Below are 21,439 nucleotides of genomic sequence, written 5' to 3' on the forward strand. Positions count from 1 at the left end.
CAAGCATTTTGTCATAATTATGGCCTCTTTTCCACTTAAAATATGCAGCAAATGTTAAAGTTTTCGTACTACCCCATTAATTTTCATTGTCCCTTGACATATTGCTTTTATATTTTGCATACTTGTTTACCAACATCACCCCAACCTATATAAACAAGAGCAGACAACTCTATCAAGCATTTTGTCATAATTAGTGCCCCTTTTATACTTAGAATATGCATATTATTGATAGATCTATGTTAAAGTTTGCGTACTACACCAAATATTTCCTATATCCTTTGACATATTGCTTTACTTGTTTACCAACATGACCCCAACCTATAAACAAGAGCAGACCACTGTATCAAGCATTTTGACATAATTATGACCCCTTTTACACTTAGATATTGAACATTTTGCTTAAATTGCCATAACTTCTTTATCTATGATCACATTTTATTATTACTTTGACAAAACAACACTTACCTGAATACCACACTGGATTCCACCCAAACAATACCCCACGCCCCTACCCAGAATCCCTCCCCCCCAACCTCCCCCCCATTTTTTTTTAAACATCATCTAATAAATTACCACCCCTCTCAACCCCCACCCCCCCTCCCCCCCCAATTTTTTTAAACATCGTCTCTTATAAACTACTACACCCCACATTATACCCCCCTATCACCCCCCTACCCCCCCCTATCCCCCCAAAAAAAATTCCCCATGATGGCTTACGTTATACTGTCAAGCACTCGAATAGTCATGCGCGCTGTCCTCCGACAGCTCTTGTTGCTTAACACGGGCATCATAATGAGAATAATCGTAGTCGCGTTCTGAGAAAACTAGGCTTAATGCATGTGCGTAAAGTGTCATCCAAGATTAGCCGGTGTAGTCCGCATAGGCTAATCAGTGAGGACACTTTGCGCCTTAACTGGATTTCCGTGTAGAAGAGACTTCCTTTAAACGAAAAATACCATAAAAGCGGAAAGTGTCGTCCCTGATTAGCCTGTGCGGACAGCACAGGCTAATCTGGGATGACACTTTACGCACATACGTTAAGCCCCGTTTTCTCAGAACGCTACTCATCTTTTCAAAAGTGTCGCAATTGTCGTGTACATAGCCATTCGTGTCTTACCAAACACACTTGTTCTGTGCCCAGCCTTTAACTATTTATACCCCCATTACCAATGGTAATGTGGGCTATATAGGAGTCACTTTGTCGGTCGGTCTGTCTTTCGGTCTGTCTGTCGGTCTGTCCCGAAAGCTTGTCCGGGCCATTTGGCACATTTGTTCACCATCATTGGACGGTGTGTCGCGCGAAAGAATTAGGTCGATATCTCCAAGGTTAAGGTCACACTTTGAGCTCAAAGGTCAAACATGGCCATAAATGAGCTTATGTCTGGGCCATAACTATGTCGTTCATTGTGAGATTTTTTTAATCATTTGGCACATTTGTTCACCATAATCGGATGGTGTGTCACGCGAAAGAATAACGTTGATATCTACAAGGTCAAGGTCACACTTTGAGTTCAAAGGTCACAAAAGACCATAAATGTGCTTGTCCGGGCTAAGTATATGTTGTTCATTGTGAGATTTTAAAATCATTTGTAAACCATCATTGGACGGTATGTTGCACGAAAGAATTATGTCGATATCTCCAAGGTCAAGGTCACACTTTGAGTTCAAAGGTCAAAAATGGCCAAAAATGATAATGGCATAATACTTCTTAAAATTCGCCATAAATTAGCTTCTCTTGTTTTGTGAAGACAGCATGCAAAAATTAATAGTCTGTGTCAATGCGGCACGTGGGGGTATACGTCACGTCTGTGACAAAGCTCTAGTTACATAATGTGCGCATCGGCAATCGGTTTGCAATACAGGTTAATATCATAAATATTTGAATAACACGTGATTTAAATATATTGGCAACCCGGTACAAGAACACGTTGTCATCGTTGTTATACTCGAATGAAACGGTTCTAATGGTAAACTTCTGTGTTTATGCTGGTAGTATACATTTAATACTTTATTAATGTACGGTGCAAAAGGAGAAAGATAAAATTCTTTAAATTGCGGAACCAAACTCGGTATCCAATAACGCGACATTTGATAAGAATGCTTGCGCGCAATATTCTGGCGTTTGCAGAAATCCAAACTATGCATAAACAGATGTGCATTTTCTTAGGAGGATATCTTGTTTGACCTAAATAGTGCACATTTTAACAGTTTAGTTTTAGAATTTTACACTCTAAGTTAATTTCCGATTTCATGTGCACACTCGCACAGTTTGACCAGAAAATTTTCTGGATACTTGACGGCGCATTACTTTTGAGATTGATGAAATGTGCGATGGGAATTCGGCTTCATTATGATTTTGTGAGTGTGCCAATATAAACACGAGCCCCCGAGGAATTCTTGAACAATTGTGACGAAAGATGCGATCTTGCTTCCCGACCCTACGTTGTAAAGCAAACCATTCGCGAAATAATTGAACTTTCCGCGGAAAGATTCGTGCATTGTCTAATTCTTGGTATTCTGCAGGGCTATTTGTTGTTGTTATTTTCCAAAGAACTTGTTAAGAATTTGCATCGGCTGTGTGTTCATTATGCCTTGTTATTGTTTAAGGGGGAACTATTTAATTCCAGAACATGTCTGCCCATTATCGACTAATATAACTTGAAAGTAGATGACACTGACGTAATACCCGCATCATCTTGCGGTATTTTACCGACCAAACTAGTCAGATTAATTTTGTTTCGAAGCTTCTTCGTCTATCCGTTCCGGCGATTTTTCTAACCCGTTTGGGAAAAGTACCTGTACCATGCCGATTGGGAAAAATTAGCGCGAAAAACCCTGAAATTGGGAAAATTCGCGATTCAAAAATCTACTCACATATTGATTTACATTCAAATGTTAAGTGTAAGTGCTCATTTTATTAGCTCGGCGTTTTCGGAGAAAACCCGAGGTATTGTCATAGCCAGCTCGTCGTCCGCCGTCCGACTCCCGCCGTCTGACGTCCGCCGTCCGCGTCGTGCTAAAACCTTTACATTGGCTCTAAAATCGAAGTGCTTCCACCTACAACTTTGAAACTTCATATGTAGATGCACATTGATGAGTTATACACGCCACACCCATTTTGGGTTCACTAGGTCAAAGGTCAAGGTCACTGTGACCTCTAAAAAAATCAAAAAAAATCTGACAAGCTTTCATTTATTCAAAACTGCTCTCTTATCCGAGCGTGGCACCTGTTATGCTGTGCTCTTGTTTGTCTACTTGCAGATAATGCACTTTTGGAACAAAATTGACGGAATTTGCCCTCCTTTTGGGAAATTTTCAGACATAAATTGGAAATTTTGTAAAAAAAAATTCAATTGGGAAAGTACCTTTTACGGGTACTTTATAAAGAATGGAACAATCGCTGCGTTCATATACCATTGTACGACAATCGTTAAAACGCGCTCTGGGCAATAAGGGTTCAGGCATTTCGTAAAGTATCGTCCCAGATTAGCAAGTGCAGTATGCACAGGTTTGGATCAAAATAATTCCTTAAAAGCGGAAACTGTCGTTCCAGATAAGCCTGTGCGGACTACATAGGCTAATCTGTTGACGAAACTTAACGCACATGTATGCATGATAATGGTTAACTATGCGCAAAACACTTACACAAAAGTCAGCGAAACTTTGCTGTTTCTTTCCGCGCAATAATGTAGATATTATACACTTAAAACCGTTATAGTATGCTTAGTGTAAAGTAAAGTCCAAGTCTACTGCAAAGTAAAAACAAATACAATATGATAACTTTCAGACATATTTCCAGCATGTTCACAATTAACACTGGGTTTTCAATAACATCAATGATACACTTGCTTAATATGAACATTCACTATTCTTTTCTTGTACTTCCAATATGATACATTATTTTCATATCATATAAAACTGAACCGGTTCGACGTCGTAGAAGGACTGACACTCTCGCTCTCTATTAACCCATTTACGCCTAGTGGACTCTCCCGTCCTTCTAAATTGGATCAATTTATTTCCAAAATTAGGGATGTCTAGTATATTCATTTCTATATTTAGAATATTTCTTACAGAAACTCCTTTAAGCAAACAGCGCAGACCCTGATGAGACGCCGCATCATGCGGCGTCTCATCTGGGTCTACGCTGTTTGCCAATGCCTTTTTGCTAGACGCTAGGCATAAATGGGTTAATCAGACCACAATATACGAAGTGCTCTGTACTTATGTGGATTATATGATTATTTGTCGCTGATATTTTTTGCTATATATATTTTTCATTTTCAATGAACGAGCGATCATTTAAATACATAATAAATATACATGATTACATAATTATATATATTTACGCAATATTCATGTATTAATTGCTGCCGATTCTTCCATAGAAACCAACGACGGACAACAAAAATGTAACATTTTAGTGCTAAATGAAAAATTTTCGTAAGCAGAGACAAGTTTTTAACATAGAAAACATATTTTTTCCTTTTTACATTTGCATGCCATGTGAATTTTTTGTGCATTGTTTATATGCAATTTTAAAGAATGGAAGTTTATTTAAAAAAACGACAACAACTACGACAACAACAACAAGAACAATAAATAAACAAACGCTGTGTTCTGTTAAAGGTAATAATTGTTTGGTTTTCACAAACTGTATACCGTTCCTTATGTTACTTCTTATGTAAGTACTCATTCTCAAACAAACGAGCGATAATAGAAATAAATCAGAACGCGTGAATATTTGAATATGAGCGCAACAAGGCGCTGTATTGTACTACAGGTGTCCTTTAGTCACTTTATCATTCATACGACGTGATTTTAAGTTATAAATTATTAAAAAATTTACAATTTATTAACGTGTTGAATATTATTTTGCATATCAAGTACATGTTGGTATAATGTATATTTAATGAATATATTTTTCGTTTTATTTTATTAAAATCCAATTATGTTAACGCTTTGCTTTAAGTTTTAAATCGTACAGTTTTATTTATTCCATTTTTATGTCATAGTAAAACAAAAAAATAATACTTTGTCGTGCAATGTTTTTTTCTATGTGAGTTTCGTTAAAAAATATGGTAGTCTTAAATGTACCTGATTATATTTAAATTAACACGAAACAAGTTTGATCGATACTGATATAATCCGTTGAAAAAAATACCGGCAAAACGAACACGTTTTAATCATCGTGAATTATTTATTATGCTTGTATAATGATTTATTTGTTGCGCTTTTGTAAAGACGCGTTCTGAAGTAAAAAGGTGCAATAGATATAGATGCATTCGGTAGCTAAAACGCAAAGCATGACCATCTGAATTTCATTTCTTGCAACACTGATGGGTAATTTACATAAAAGAACAGTGACTGAAGAGAAAATGGAAATTCACAACGAAACGTTACAAGTTTTTGCTTTAATCCAAGCACGTTGTCAAAATGTTTATCTGCGTATGCATGCAGTTACATAATATAACTACTATTAAATAAATATGAATCATTTGGCATACATTTGGTTAAACGTTTAATAAGAAATTTTCTTACTTGATTTGATGGACATGTATGTTTTAAAATGCTTATCGGATAATATGTAGAAATCATAAATCGTTTAGTGATTTGAATTAGCAAATTGAAGATGCGTTTTTTTTGCGCACGTGGTGGAAGAGATGGTTAACAGAAATTAAGTGTTACTGCTGCCCATGGTTCCTTACATCCGTGTGTCTGTTCGCACGTTTGTTTGTACAAAAATACTATTTAGGAGAATATTCTGTACATTTGAGAGTTTTCGTCGCGCCAACATCGAGAATACGTATGAAAAAAATCTGTTAGGAACGACTTTCCTTTTAGAAACTTAAGTGTTCTTTTATGTAAATAATGCGGACTTAAATTCATAGAGGCAATAACTTCAAAGATTTCACTTCAGCATGACGCCTCGAGCTTGGCAAAGTCTGCAGAGAATCTTTTGCCATAAAGAGATAATGCGAACATTAATCTGTCATAATCAATACTGGCCATTACAGTTTTGCAATATAATGGACTCATTAAACAATGCGGTCAGGGGCGAGATACGCCGCATGGCGTCGTAATCGGATAGACCTCGGACAGATAGAGAGGCGACAAGCCACTGATAATGCCAAACTTAATTCTCTAATTCGTCAGCTTTTATCGCTATCAATTTCTGTTTTAATGGATCGTTTATAGTAGGTAATAAAACACTTGGTGGATTAAACTCAATGCGATTGTGTTTAGACGAGCTATATATTTATCTGTTGCTGTGCAAATTTTTATCTAAAAATGGAAATGGACCGTTTATATGTCATTTTAATGTAAAATACCACAGTTAAATAATACGATTTGATGCGTTTTAAAGCATCGTAATATTTTTTTACGATAATCTGCAATCATATCCAAATAAAATATTAAAGCTACATAGATTGACGTTAAATATCTTTATTTTAAAAAATGAATTGTAGTCTACATAATTTTTATTTTTGTCAAATATAATAATGAATTAAAGAATAAAACGAAATTTAAAAAATGGATGATTGAACTAACGAATTAAGGCTACAGAACAGGAGTAAATGGAGCATTCAGAATTAATTCGGTAAATTATTGACGAATATTTGTGCAATACAATCATTTTAATTTCATTTGTTCTTGATTGAGAAGACCATTTTATTGTTCAATGGCGCGCAAAAAAAATCAAACCGTGTTATATTTCGTTGCATTCAAGTGCACCTCATTATTTTTATGGTTGTTCATCCTTTGTATATACTTGTTTACTTATGGTATATTAATACTCAATAGCAATATCTTCGCAGCGGCTGCATTGTATAAGGATAGAATTCTGAGAATATGACGTAAAATTGAAAGTATCCTTTAATGTAATGTTAAGTGAAACAATGATACACTTCATCGCACATAGAGAAGATTTTCGAAAAAGAAGGAAATGCAAAGAAAAAGCGACCTTTTCTCGTTTTAATATTTGTAACACGCTGTATTTAATCCTTGTTTTGAAGACTCTGCGTTTACACCAATTCAGATTATTATTTGCAGGATATTTAATTGAGTTTAAAAGTATTTACTATATTTGTGAGAAAACAAGTCAACTTAACATTTATAACTCGCTAATTTTCTCCGCGCGGACTTTTCAGGCGGTTGTGTTTACTTAAACCTATTTATCAATGTACTGTGCAGCCTTTGACGGCTGACAAGTTGTTTGTAACATTGTTCAAACAAAATGACGTCACACGTAAGATAAAACTTGCAAAGTAAGATTTTACGACAATAGATTAAACCCCCATAATTACCATAGATCACTATACGATATGACTGGTAACCATGTTACGTAAAAAATTCCCAATTCTTCGGTCAGTCTGCTTTCGGGGGTTATCGTAATCGTTGTATGGCAGTTAAGTTACTACAGCTCTTAACCACCCTTAAGCCCCATAGACAAATATTAAATTTCTAGATTTTATTGGCGATATGTTGCGATAGTCAAATATTTGTCTCTAACACTAACCCAAAGAAATAATGCAACATTGGGAAATGTCTGCGTGTAATTTGCAAACTATTATTGGGGTATTGTAAAACAATTTCCGTCGTGCCAAAACTGCTTAAGACAGAAACACGAGCTTAATAATTGATTGGTTTCGGAAATTGGTACCGTCTTTAGTTATGTGTGTGTTGGGGGTGGGGTGGGGTAGGGGGGTAAGCGGGGACGGTTCAGTTGATACGGGTTTCATTTTAAAATGTTATGTTCAAATTTTAAATTTTGAAAATGTTATATTCAAATTTTAAATTTTGGCGTGTGTCATTTTTTACATACCAGTTATCCTTGTCAATTAAATTTCACTCTTTGTCAGTTGAACGCTTAGGTGAATTAATGATAACTTAAACGATTTTAATCGATAATAAATATGACACTATTCAATGTGCTATACATTAATGTCAAAAGAAAAAATATGTTTTAATAATTATAATATTTTTAATAATTGAACTTTTGTACTGAAATTTTTTTTGACTTCTGTACTCTTTGCAAAAAGTGTGGTTTGTATATTAAATCAGCGATTTTTATCCTTCTTTATATACTTTCCGTGAAACTACGGTACTTTCCCAAAAATTACAAAATGCCCAGTTGCCGTCTGAAAAATTCCCCCAAAGAATGAAATTTGCACCAATTTTGTTCCGAAAGCTCATTATCTGCAAATGAACAAATAAAATGAGCACTGTAACTGAACATTTCAAGCAAAAATAAATGAACAAGAATATTAAATTCGCTTGTGCAATTGAATGTCATGCGATTCAAAAGACCCTTAATTCCAAATCTGAAGATTTCACGACGCAAATCGTCTCAAAAAAGTGTTTTTTTTCGCGCTGATTTTTCTCCCAATTCGCTTTGTACAGGTACTTTTCCCAAGTGGGCAAAAAAATCGCTGATTAAAAATATCAAACACTCACTTTAATAGTATGTAAAACAATTACTTAACAGTATTAAAGACGAGGAGATTGCGCACAAATGAAGCCATTTTACCTGCGAGATTTTAACACCATAATAACTGTAATTCTATTGAACATTCTTTCAATGAAGCATGGGCATTATTGTTCTTTTGTCTATATTCATTAGCGCAATATAATAATAAAATGTTAGAATTACAGTTTTTGATCAAACAAGAAAATCGCTTAAAGTGTGCCAATCTTTTTGCACAATTTCAATGCAGATAAATGTACGATTAAAAAACTTAGACCCTGTAATCATAAATTTCAATATGCAGCGAAAAGAACTACTTACAAAATACAAATTCTTGTAGTTTCGTACGCGTTTTGTGTGGTCATGTTTCATCGCGTCGTTATCTATATTTCGTTCGCATAACCTTTTACAATCAGCTCTTTGTGTTTCAGATCCCCTCGTTATCAATTAGTTTTTACAACATTTCCGTTCGAGCGTTCTCTCTGGCCTATGCTTTTAGCATTATCGTACGGGCGATAAAATCTACCATACACATTTAATTAATCACGAAAAGCTGTTGGCTGAGACCCAAAACCCTGCCTTGCGCCCGAGATAACTCCGCCTCTTTGCGGTTAATTGACAGCGAGCAACATAAATGTCGTTTTACACTCGAATGCGATTCGAAAAAGTCGATAGTGCTCCAAGGCGAGCAAGTTTATATTGCCCGGTGTTTAATTTATCATTCGCTACACACAAAGTAAATTACTGATTCTGTCAGTTATGTTATAATATATACAGTGTGGTCTCGACGCGGCGAAGGTCTAAACCTGTTTGCGGATACCTAAGAGCATACATACATTGTGTGTTAAAACTCGAATAAGTGACATGGTACGCGGATAATAAAAAATGTCCTTGCTTCGGATATAAAGTGGTGGATTAAGGGTGTTAAGGGTATTAAGCACCATTAGTGGGATAAAAAGAACGTTGCTAATGCCGAAGGTTTAAATCCGCGACGTAACAGTGCGATGACCGGCAAAAGGTTACTTTCGTCCGGCTTGAAGATGGATAACCTGTCATTGGAGTTTTGTGTTAGATGTGTGTGGTGCGTTTTTGTATAATCAATTAAGAATATGAAGCGAATGTGAGGGAATTTCTCCGTTTCGATTAGATCGATCGTACATTAGCATAAATGTTAATGTTCATTTGAACACGTGTGTTTTAATATTGTGTACATACAGTATATAGTATTGTGCGCTTTAAGTTAACACGCAGAAAGTGAGGAGTATAATGTGAATATGTTTTGTTTACGGACTACGAGTAATTTCAAAGCCTTAAAGACCTTCATTTTCAATGGAGTATTTTAACTCAGTCTTAAATCTAGGACAGAGATAATTGTGATCACACCGTCCTCACATGGCTTGTCAGAAGTGCATTTTATGCAGAAGTAGTGCAGATAGTGTTGGCTGTAGACTATGGCTTGTTTGGAACTAAGGGAGGTAACGCGGATTTGAAGCAGCAGCCTCTTCAGCAATGGAGACCGGGAAAATTGATATTTGCAAACGAGTAAGTGAAATGGCATCGACAGAAATTCGCATGAGATTGATGGTATTTGAAATGGAGACTTGTGAATAAACGCCTGATTACGTGTTCTTTGATCTCGTTGCCTTTGTAAATCGATTGTATTGAAGTTTCTCCAAAATAATTTGCGTCTTTGCCTTTGATATGTATGGGAATTACGATGCGTAGCTTGTTTCAGGGTAGTTCTGGCTACCATAACTTTACATGTCGCTTTTTATGATTTTTGACAGGCGCGACTTTAAAGTTATGAACCAACCCCATTAAGAAAGTCAACCAGAAATTCCCGAAAAGTTGACAGTTGACAAAGACCGGTCCAAAACAGCTTTTAAATGCAGTTATTGGCCCAAATCAACCACTTGATCGGAAAGATTGTCATATCTTAAACATTTAAAATTTATCTATTCTGCTCTTACATATCGAAAAAAACAGTGATGTGACAGACTTTCTTGAAATGCGAATCTCCCGAGATTTCACGGTCATATGACGTTATTTCTATTTTTAGTAACATACCATGTGCTCAAGTGTTTTCAAATTCAGAATGACATTTCCCGGTATTTAAGATTATTCTGGCTTGTTTTGTAAACAAATTGTAGTGTAAATACAAACTCAAGGTAAATATTATTTAAAACTACCTGATTCACACTGAAATCAGTCTTATAATCCACCAGACGTAAGTTGTTAATCACAAATAATAGATTTCAGAAAACGAAAGTAATGTGTACAATTTCAGCAAAAAATGTCAAGGTCGATCCGAAAGTATCCCTATGAAAACACGTCACGTGACAAAGCGACAATGGCGTAAAAATTGTGAATTTCAGACTGATGAGAGTTATTTTCATCTATTGTAAGATGCATTTTAAACATTTGAACCTTAAAATATTCCCCGATGCAGTAATTTATATTCATTCACCAATATACGTAGAAATGTATCCAAGAAAATGAGCTTTCTTTGATTTAAAGCGTGACATAAATATGTTACGACTCTGGTTGACTTTCGATACGGGGTTGGCTTCAGCGTACAGGTATGTCAATACTATATAAACTGTACGCTGAAGTTTCTTTAGCTAGTTTCAGGGCAGTCCAAAATGAACTCTTTAAGTTATTTTTTAGAGCTAGACGCAATTATTTTTTTAGCATGCTTTTGTTAACAATCAAACTTACAGGCCATTAGAATTGATAACAAGAATTTTGTTTAAAAATGTTACAGCGTATTGACAAAACCAGTACGGATCATTTGATGCACACACTTTGAACTTATTCTCTAAATAAATATATTACATATACATATCCGTGCATTCATGTACACACGTGTACACATCACAATCGATTTATTTAATGAAGTTTTTGTTACCATCATTCGGTCGTTATTTTCAATGATAGGGCAGTTTAATGTAACCTTTTTTGCTGCGGTCGCTTCAGCTTTGTTGTTCGATGTTCGAACAACTCGCATGTTTTCTGCTGCATACTTTGTGTTCGTTATAACTTTAAAATGCATGCTCACACACGGTAGAAAAGTGAATACGCCAGAACGTTAATCACGCACCTGTGTTAAGTTACAAAAAATAGATATATATAATATACTGTTAACTTATGACATGTGCATACGATGATTTGTTATGCATCGTCTAGCGGAATTCACGTTTATATAAGGCGCCGGAATGTTGACTTTTAATCATTTATAAGGACAATGACATGAAACATTGGAAAAAATCTAGATCAGAAAATACTAATTGACGTCTTTTCGCTTTGAGAGTTGTCTAGTTTTAGTTATATTGTAAAATAGAGTGTTTAAGTCAGCTCAATGTAATTGTTACCTATTAAGGTTTAAGTGCGGTACATTTATCGATGCCTGTATGCAAAAACTTATTTAACCCTTTTCCCCATAAGAAAAAAGTGAGAATGGCTTTTGTAACCAGCATAAAACCAGAACAGCCTGCGAGTAACTCGCAGTCTGTTCAGGTTCTATGCTGTTTGCTGCTCATTAGTACCCGAGGGTTGAAAATGAAGCCTTTGAAACTTGAATTTAGTAAGAAAGATATTTAATTAAATTTACCTTTCGATGGGACAACACATGCGTCAAAATACGAATCTAAGTGGTAAAGGGTATATTATTGCAAACGCCATTCAATATGACACTTCTTGTTGATCATCACAGATGGGCAAAAAAATGGAAACATTTTAAGAGTATTGCGCAGCAACATGTTATATTATCTGTGAATCTTTCCCTTAAGACATTGTTCGCGGTGTGTCAATCTTTCCCTTAAGACAGTGTTCGCGGTGTGTCAATCTTTCCCTTAAGACAGTGTTCGCGGTGTGTCAATCTTTCCCTTAAGACAGTGTTCGCGGTGTGTCAATCTTTCCCTTAAGACAGTGTTCGCGGTGTGTCAATCTTTCCCTTAAGACAGTGTTCGCGGTGTGTCAATCTTTCCCTTAAGACAGTGTTCGCGGTGTGTCAATCTTTCCCTTAAGACAGTGTTCGCGGTGTGTCAGTTTGGTTCAGAGCATATAAAAAGGCATAAGTGCTGCTTCACCTTGCCCGTCTTTAATTTCTTGTGGACACAATGAGCTAAGTACTTAATGCTTAATTATACCCCCACACACAAAGTTTAGGGGGTACAAGTATATAGGAACTTGTCTGTCTGTCGGTCGGTCTGTCAGTCGTTCGGTCCGTATTAAGTGTCCGCTCTCTAATTCAAGTTGTTTTCATCCGATCTTCACCAAACTTGGTAAGATGTTGTATCTAGATGATGTCTAGGCCAAGTTAAAACATGGGTCATGCCGGTACAAAAACTAGGTCACGGGGTCACTTAGTGCGTTTTAAACATTGAGCATGGTGCCCGCTCTCTAATTCCAAATAGTTTTCATCAGAGCTTCACCAAGCTTGGTCAGAAATTGTATCTAGATGATGTCTAGGTCAAGTTTGAATATGGGTCATGTTGGGTCAAAAACAAGAACACGGGGTCACTTAGTGTGTTTTAAATATTCATCATGGTGTCCGCTCTCTAATTCAAATAGTTTTCATCTGATCTTCACCAAACTTGGTTAGAAGTTTTATCTAGATGATCTTGAAGCCAAGTTTGAACATGGGCCATGCCAGATAAAAAACGAGGTCACTGGATCACTTAGTACGTTTTACACATTCGGTTAATGGTGTCTGCTCTCTGATTCAAGTAGTTTTCATCCGATCTTCACCACACTTGGTCAGAGGTTGTATCTAGATTATGTGTAGGTCAAGTTCGAACATGGGTATTGCCGTGTCGAAAACTAGGTCACGGGGTCACTTACTGCGTTTTAATTATTGAGCATGGTGTCCGCTGTTTTTTTGTCAAGGCAAGATGCAAAATATTCTGCGCCAATGCGGCATGTGGGGGTATTCGTCACGTCTGTGACAAAGCTCTAGTTGGTTGTTGTCCTCTCAGGTACTATTCATAAGTACCCCATAGTACTCTTTAAATATACCACACAGTACCTGGGGTACGAAAAATACGCTGAAACTAAGGCATCCGGTCATATTCTTTGTACCGGGTGCTTTTAGTATATTTTCCAGGTACAGTGTACTACACTTAAGTTTTAGAAATAGGAGTACTTTTAAGTAGTAGCTGAGCCGATAGTTACAAATCTAGTCAAAGTAACCTATGGGACAATGGAAAGAGTCGCTATCTTTTATTTAAAAGAAATGGCTCCATAGACAGGGAGTATCGTATTACTATATAATTAGAATGTACATGTTTTCTGTGCTCACGAGGACGTTAGCTCAGTTAAGCCCCGAGTTACGGTGACGTGTGGCGGACAATTTTTTTGCTCGTTATGATGATGTTAAAGCCGAACACGCAAGCATATGTCGCATGTCGATTAAGCCCGGCCAACTGCCCCGTGCGCAAATTAATGCAAATGAGCTTGCACATTACTCTATGGATGAGTGATACTTTTCGTGCTGTTTTGTGTAAATAATTGCAGCATGTATGTTCTTGTTTGCTGTACATTGCTCCTTTCACCTTTATATTTAGTTCGGATTTGGTCATCTTCGTCTTTGGAGTGGAGGTAGTATTAGCAGCAACAGTAGCCCTCGTTATATCAGTAGCAGTAATATCAGTCGTGGCGGCATTGCAGCTAAAACAACAGCAAAAGCCAGCGGCAGCAATACTTGTTATTTCTTCCTGATTGTTTTTATTCGTTGTCGATTGTTAGCTGCATGCACGGTGTCAGTATTGTAAAGAACCATTCATTGGGTATTGGTGTCGTCTTTAAATGTTTCTTCTAATACTGCCATATTAATTTTTATAACTATTGTTGTTTTCCAGGGGTAGCAAATCTTGCAACGTTTAATGCTTACAAAAATTAAATCACTCTTCCGTGCATCAATCTTATCAGAACACTAAGACAGATTGAATTTGTGCGTCTTAACTTACTTGTGCAACTTGAGAAGTCATTGAAACGGGATAAAAGTGTTTGGACATAAAGCGCATTTCCCTATTTAGCGAGAGTGCAGTGTTTATGACTGCAATATAGATTACAGCGCTATTGCGCCAATATAAAAATCCATTGTGCGCGCCAAGGTTTCTGTGGTGTAGAATATCATCTAAAATGTCACGTTGTTAGAATCGATCACGTGGGACTTTGTCATCTTAGATGCGTAGTAAATAAAATGATGTCATTTCGTCTCGTGTTTGAAATGGTGTGACCAATGACGATGGTTTGGACATAGATTTCCGGTATCGTATTGAGAAAGACCAATATTCTAACATAAAAACATATACTGAGTAATTGCAAATACATGAGATCATCATTGCATCAGTATTTTATTTTATTGATGCCAAGCAAATAAGGTCGCCGTTGCGAAGTGCATATAGTTTCCGCCAAGCGACCGGGAGGTCATGGGTTCGATACCAACTGTGGGGGCGTTTTTTCAAACTCCCCTAAGGACATTCAAGTATCTGTTTTACCCAGTAAACAGACTCGAGAGAGTTTTTCAATATGCCCCTGGCCTTCGATGCAATCGAGCTAAAAATAAGTTTAAAAAGGCAGCTAACAGAGCGCGCGGAATCGAATGAGGTGTGGGTGGCAGAATGGAGCAGGTGCAACACATTGCTATTTTGCATCATATAACCCATCAGTCTTATGTCAAACTGGTATTTTGAACGTTATTTCATTTGTGATATTTTGGTCCATGACAATAAAACAATATTAAATGTTGATGAAAATAAATGTCTAGGCCGGACAGCCATGTGTACTTTAGGTTTGTTTATTAATTACTGATCTTTAGCAAGTTTCGCAGTGTTTCCTGTGATGTAGCATTAACAGTAAATTGTTCAGGGGTTTTATCTAAAATGGCAAAAAATTAACTCAAACATCTATAAATTAAACCCACAGGCCAAAATAATGTTCTTCACTAATATCACTTATTTTGGTATTAATCTGCAATGGTTCATTTATGTCCACTAGCTGAACAATGGCGTCAAACAATTTTACACACAATTTGTTCAGATGAGTTTTGATACGCCCCCTTTCATTATCGCAAGATCACCTTGCGTATCGGATGACCCAATACCGGCGGAACGTTTCAGACTGACCGATAAAGTTGAGAAAAAGAAACCGGGACCGTGAGAATCGCAAAGTTGACCAATGTATTTCGCATATGTGGATACCTTAATTAGTAACCGCTTGAATAGTCCCTTTACGAAATGCGTGAACAAACATTTGGTCCCATTGCGAAATGCTTGAACAGACTCTTGGAAACTTTGTTGTCAAACTTGATAGTATTTGAGTAGGCGTGAGTTTTAAAAGTTGTATGCAGCATACAAACTACCCGTTTTTCGACGGAGTTTGAAATAACTTACTTATTTTGCATGATATCGTATAAAGTTTAATAATGATGATGCTTCGGTTGGAATGAAATTCGTAGATCACGAATAGCATGTACACACATGCACACACGGGTCTTGAGCCGTGTGATATTCAGGTTTACTTTGTCGAATATATTCTTAGCAATGGAAATAATGAACCTGAAGGCTGAGTTGCTTCCAACTGGACGTAATATTGTATTTAAATGCATATATATATATATATATATATATATATATATATATATATATATATATATATATATATATATATATATATATATATATATATATATATATATATATATATTTGACAAACGAGTTTTGAAAGCTAAATGGTCATTCAAATATGGTTTCCAACATCGACTTGTATTTGTTTTCTTAAGTTTGCAAATCTTTCTCCATGTATGACTCTGGATCAGCCGACGATTTATTCCATAAATTCCGGAGGATTCCGGAGATAGTCGATGTATCACGATTGTCCTTGTATATGACTTCGACGTTATCCTTTGAGGCAAAAGCGACGGGAACAAAATTATCACCCCAATAATATCATTTGCAATTTTGATTGGCCTGCCAGTGAGTCGGGAATAGGCGATTTATCATCGTGCCTCAATCTTTAATGTGCAATTAACAAGACAGCTAATACGATTGTGGGACAATAAAATGCTCTAATTAGATTCATCCGTATGGTTTAATAACTACGGCATATTAAGTAGCTTTGTTCGTTTAGGTGGTGCTCTGTGAGGTGGTGCTCTGTGTATTTTCGCTGTAGTAGGCTAGCTTAGACTCAAATAATATTCACTTAAACAAGATGAATTGCAGGTGAGATAAAATATACATGTACATGTATACATACGTAAATGATCTTGTTGGTACATGGCACACACGTTAAGTAAAAACTGCTAATGCATGTATCACTTCAAAATACATAAATTACCGAACAGATAAGTTGACGCTTACTGGAATTGACACATTTCTCTTTTTTTGTTTAATCTTTATACATGTCGAAGTGAGATGAAGCTTTCATTTTCGTAGCGAATAATTGTTCGCGAATGACCAATCACTAAAGTAAATGCAGATTTGATGAGTTAAATAGCCAAATATTCGGTATCGATTTGAACATATTGGCAACATGTTGGAATGTGAATGCGACAAAAACTGGTATGCACGGCCGACACGTTAAGATTGATGTATTATACCAACCTATTGAAAGTTAACGAGCTGCTTTTGTTCTTAAACCATTTTTGCCTAGCGTCTAGAAAAAAGGCATAGGTCACTTAGTGAGTGCGTTTTAAACATTCAGCATGTTGTCCGCTCTCTATTTCAAGTACTTTAAATCCGATCTTCACCACACTTGGTCAGAAAGTTGTAACTAGATGATGTGTAGGTCAAGTTTGAATATGGGCCATGCCGGGTCAAAAACTAGGTCACGGGGTCACATAGTGTGTTTTAAACCTCACCATGTTGTCCGCTCTCTAATTCAAGTAGTTTTTATCCAATCTTCACTAAACTAGATCAGAAATTGTATCTTGATAATGTCTAGGGCAAGTTTGAATATGGGTCATGCCGGGTCAAAAACAAGGTCACGGGGTCACTTAGTGCGTTTTAAACATCACAATGTTGTCCGCTCTCTAATTCAAGTAGTTTTCATCCAATCTTCACCAAACTTGGTCAGAAGTTGTATCTAGATGATGTCTAGGTCAAGTTTGAATATGGGTCATGCCGGGTCAAAAACTTGGTCACCAGGTATCTTGGTGCGTTTTAAACCTCACCATGTTATCCGCTCTCTAATTCAAGTAGTTTTCATCCAATCCTCACCAAACTTGGTCACAAGTTTTATCTAAATGATCTCTAGGACAAGTTTGAACATGGGCCATTCCGGGCCTAAAACTAGGTCACGGGGTTACTTAGTGCGTTTTTTAACATTCAGCATGGTGTCCGCTCTCTAATTCAAGTAGTTTACATCCGATCTTCACCAAACTTGGTCAGAAGTTTTATGGAGATGATCTTAAGGCCAAGTTAGAGCATGTGCCTTTCTGGGTCAAAAACTAGGTCGAGGGGTCACTTAGTGCGTTTTAAAAATTGAGCATGGTGTCCGCTGTTTTTTGTGAAGACGACATGCAAAATATTATGTGTCAATGCGGCATGTGGGGGTATTCGTCACGTCTGTGACAAAGCTCTAGTTTTGGAAATAAATTGATCCAATTTAGAAGGATGGGAGAGTCCACTAGGCATAAATGGTTTAATGTCCTTTATCTAGATCGATTTCAATCCGCAGTTTAAACTCATTGCCTTTCGATAATGAGTGCATAACTTAACAGCAACTTGTACCTTTAAAAAACGTCGACCAAAAGACATTAATTTAATCCAACCACGTAATGTTATACAACACAAAACCGTGTTTAACAAAGGCTTAACACGATTCCCCAATCAGCCTATAACACTGCATGCCTTTCATTGGACCTTACAATCCCCAAAAGGGTGTAGAGGCGTTTTCCGTTGTTTTATGAAACTCAATACTGGCTTGAAAAGATAAATGAAATGACTTTCGGATTTTGATATAGTTTTAATTAGTTTCGGTATGCCATGTTAATGAAATTTTCCAAGCATGTAAATTTGCATTTTTTAACAAAGAATAACAGAAGAAAAGCAAGATCGTTTACTTTATGAATTACATTGTTTGATAAACGAATATACGGAACTTTAAATGAATTACATTGTTTGATACTAAACTGGATATCGGACGAATTTGATTTAACTTTCGTTTGACGTAGTGTTTAAGTGTTCCAAATGTTAAGTGTACATGGTTAACAATAAGTATTCTATGAGTTTCATGTGTTGCGCTTGAACACTTGTTTGATTGATCGTGAATAAATGATACACATGCAATCTTTCATAAGGAGCATACACGCATGATTCGAAATGAACCCACGCATGTTAGCCATTTACTGATAAAAATATATTGAACTCTTTATATCGGCGTCGTGCTTTATATTGAAGGTCTTGTATATCATTTCTTGCAATCAATTGACAATACTAAAGTATAAGCTAAAACTTGCCCTATTTGTTAAATTTGGTGACGGTTACGTTTTAAAAATGATATTTATACACGTGTCAATTCAAACAATCATTACGGCTGATGTTTGAAAAAGACTCGTATTTCCACTATGGATTGCGCGATTCTTTTAAGACTCTTGCAAATATGTTTATAACTGTGTTTTTTGCCAATTTCATTTTAAAACTATGTTTATACAAGGAAAAATGTTTTACGACCCAGTTCACGCCGGGAACTACGGGCGCTCTCCGGTATTTAATATGAAGCGATGAATGACATTGTTTAACTGCACGCAATGCATTTGCAGCGGTTTGTCAGTTCAACATTCCTCACACACCAAAATGAGTAAATTATTCTCGTATGTTTTTAAGCAGCTCTTTTCTATTTGCCAATGTCGACCCGATGCCCTTTTCCCATGCTGCTAATCACGTCGCGTAATATCGCGCGAGCTCGAGATCTTACGAGATTTCGCTTTCCAGTTATCGTAAATTGCAATCTCGAGAACTGAGGACTAACACCGCCTCAAATTGCGAACTGTGGGCGGGGTCAATAGAAACCACTACAAAAGACGATATCAGTGAATGATTTATATTGCATTCACAAGTAATACGCTCGTTAACAAACCTTGGATAAGAGTATTGATTGAATGTTTGGTTTAAGTGGATTGGCAGAAAGAAGAAAGGCCAGTTGGCTAGATTACATTTGGGTTTATTGTTGTCTTTGGGTTCCTGTTGATGGGTCTTGCAGATAACAGGCGGGCTTTATTTCCACCCGCTTTTCTAATTGAGTATTAGATTTCTGGCATTGAGAGCAATTGCATTAAGAAACGTGGGTTTCGTTCTTTTTGACTCATTGTCAACTAATAATATTTTAGGGTTTTGTTATAATTTAACCCTTTACCCTGTATAAACCAACTTTGATGGGTTTGTAGTTCCTTAGGAAATCTAATTAAATTACAAATATTCTTTACTAGAATCAAGTTTTAAAGGCTTCATTTCCAACCTTAAGATATTGACGAGCAGCAAACAGCATTAAACCTGAACTGACTGCAAGTAACTCGCAGGCTGTTCTGGTTTTGTGCTGGTTGCAAATGCCATTTCACTTTGCTTCTTAGTGGGAAAAAGGTTTAAACTGCGTTTTCTAGAGCTCTACAATATGGCTTCAAAATCTGCTTCACATCAAAATTCAGCTGCAGTCGATATTGCACACCGTCATTCTGGTTCAAAAAGTAGCATTCACGTCTAAATTGATTCTGTAACGTAAAACGTTCATGACTATCAGAATTAGCTCAATTGCCACTGGAAACCATTCATCCAAAAACATGTTGGGTGTGCGCATAGTATATCCTTTCCGAACAACTAGCAATATAATGCTGTTCCTGTTATCGAACTTAAATCAAGTACTAGCAAATGTCCATGTGTGTGATAAACCCATGGACAGGATTTTTTTTATGCACGCATACACTTTATATTTGGGCTTTGTTTATGTAGATAACTTTGCACTCATAATCGATAAACTGTTACAGTGCTCCAGCTAGGCCTAAATCGAAGGGCGCCGCGCCCTGCCCTCCCGAACCTCCGCCCTGCCCCCCCCCGAACCTCCGCCCTGCCCCCCCCCCTAAAAAAAAAAAAAAATTTTTTTTTTTTTTTTTTTTTTACATATGATAATTCATAAATCCCTTATTACATTGTAATTAGTTTAATCCTCATTGTAGACATTATCTTAGAATGGTTTAATAATAATGGGAATAATACAATTATTTATAACATGCAATAGGAAGCATTCCAGAAACACCCGTGCGCTCGAACGTGCCCTTTTCACAAAATACTGCGCGTCGAAAGTGCCCTTTTGACAAAATACTGCGCGTCGAAAGTGCCCTTTTGACAAAAAAGCCCCCCTGCCCTTTTCAAATCCTAGCTGGAGCACTGTGTTATATTCATCCATTGTTGATTGAAGGTTAACAAACCGTAATCATGCTCTGTTAGAGTTCTGATGGTGTTTTCACCAAAGGCGACATTGCCGACCTGGCAATACACTTTGAACATTTTAACCTATTTATGCCTAGTGGACTCTCCCATCCTTCTAAATTGGATCAATTTATTTCCAAAAATTAGGGATGTCTAGTTTATTTATTTATATATTTAGAATATTTGTTACAGAAATTCCTATAAGCAAACAGCGCAGACCCTAATGAGACGCCGCATCATGCGGCGTCTCATCTGGGTCTACGCTGTTTGCCAAGGCCTTTTTTCTAGACGCTAGGCATAATTGGGTTAAATAATACAAATCTCCATACAGGTTATTTTGATTATTATATATTTATTTTGATTAATTATTGATGATTTATTTTATTTGAAATCAGTTTCACGTTTCAGCTCCTTGTTACGCGTATTTTCATTTCAGTGCGTCCAGTCTGAACCATGCAATTGTTGCTCACCATCTCGGACCTCGTCCTAATTTGAAAACTTAGTTTAAGTCGAGTAGATGCTTTTGTGCCGATAATGTCGCGCATGTTTG

At 36.6% G+C, this 21,439-nt stretch overlaps 1 protein-coding gene across 2 annotated transcripts in view; it reads left to right on the forward strand.

The window, feature by feature from the left end:
* The window catches only part of LOC127855236 (polycomb complex protein BMI-1-like), a 61,395-nt gene that overhangs the window by 25,177 nt on the left and 14,779 nt on the right, over positions 1–21,439 (forward strand). The window contains exon 1 of one of the 2 annotated variants that reach the window (XM_052390665.1): positions 9,134–10,009. The exons of the other annotated variant lie outside the window; for it this stretch is intronic. Within the exon in view, the coding sequence (XP_052246625.1) occupies positions 9,977–10,009 (33 nt within the window). The 5' untranslated portion in view covers positions 9,134–9,976. Of the gene's footprint in view, positions 1–9,133; positions 10,010–21,439 lie in introns of those variants that run through there. 2 annotated transcript variants of the gene reach the window in all.

Source organism: Dreissena polymorpha, chromosome 13 (genome assembly GCF_020536995.1).
Source record: "Dreissena polymorpha isolate Duluth1 chromosome 13, UMN_Dpol_1.0, whole genome shotgun sequence".
Lineage (NCBI taxonomy): Eukaryota > Metazoa > Mollusca > Bivalvia > Myida > Dreissenidae > Dreissena > Dreissena polymorpha.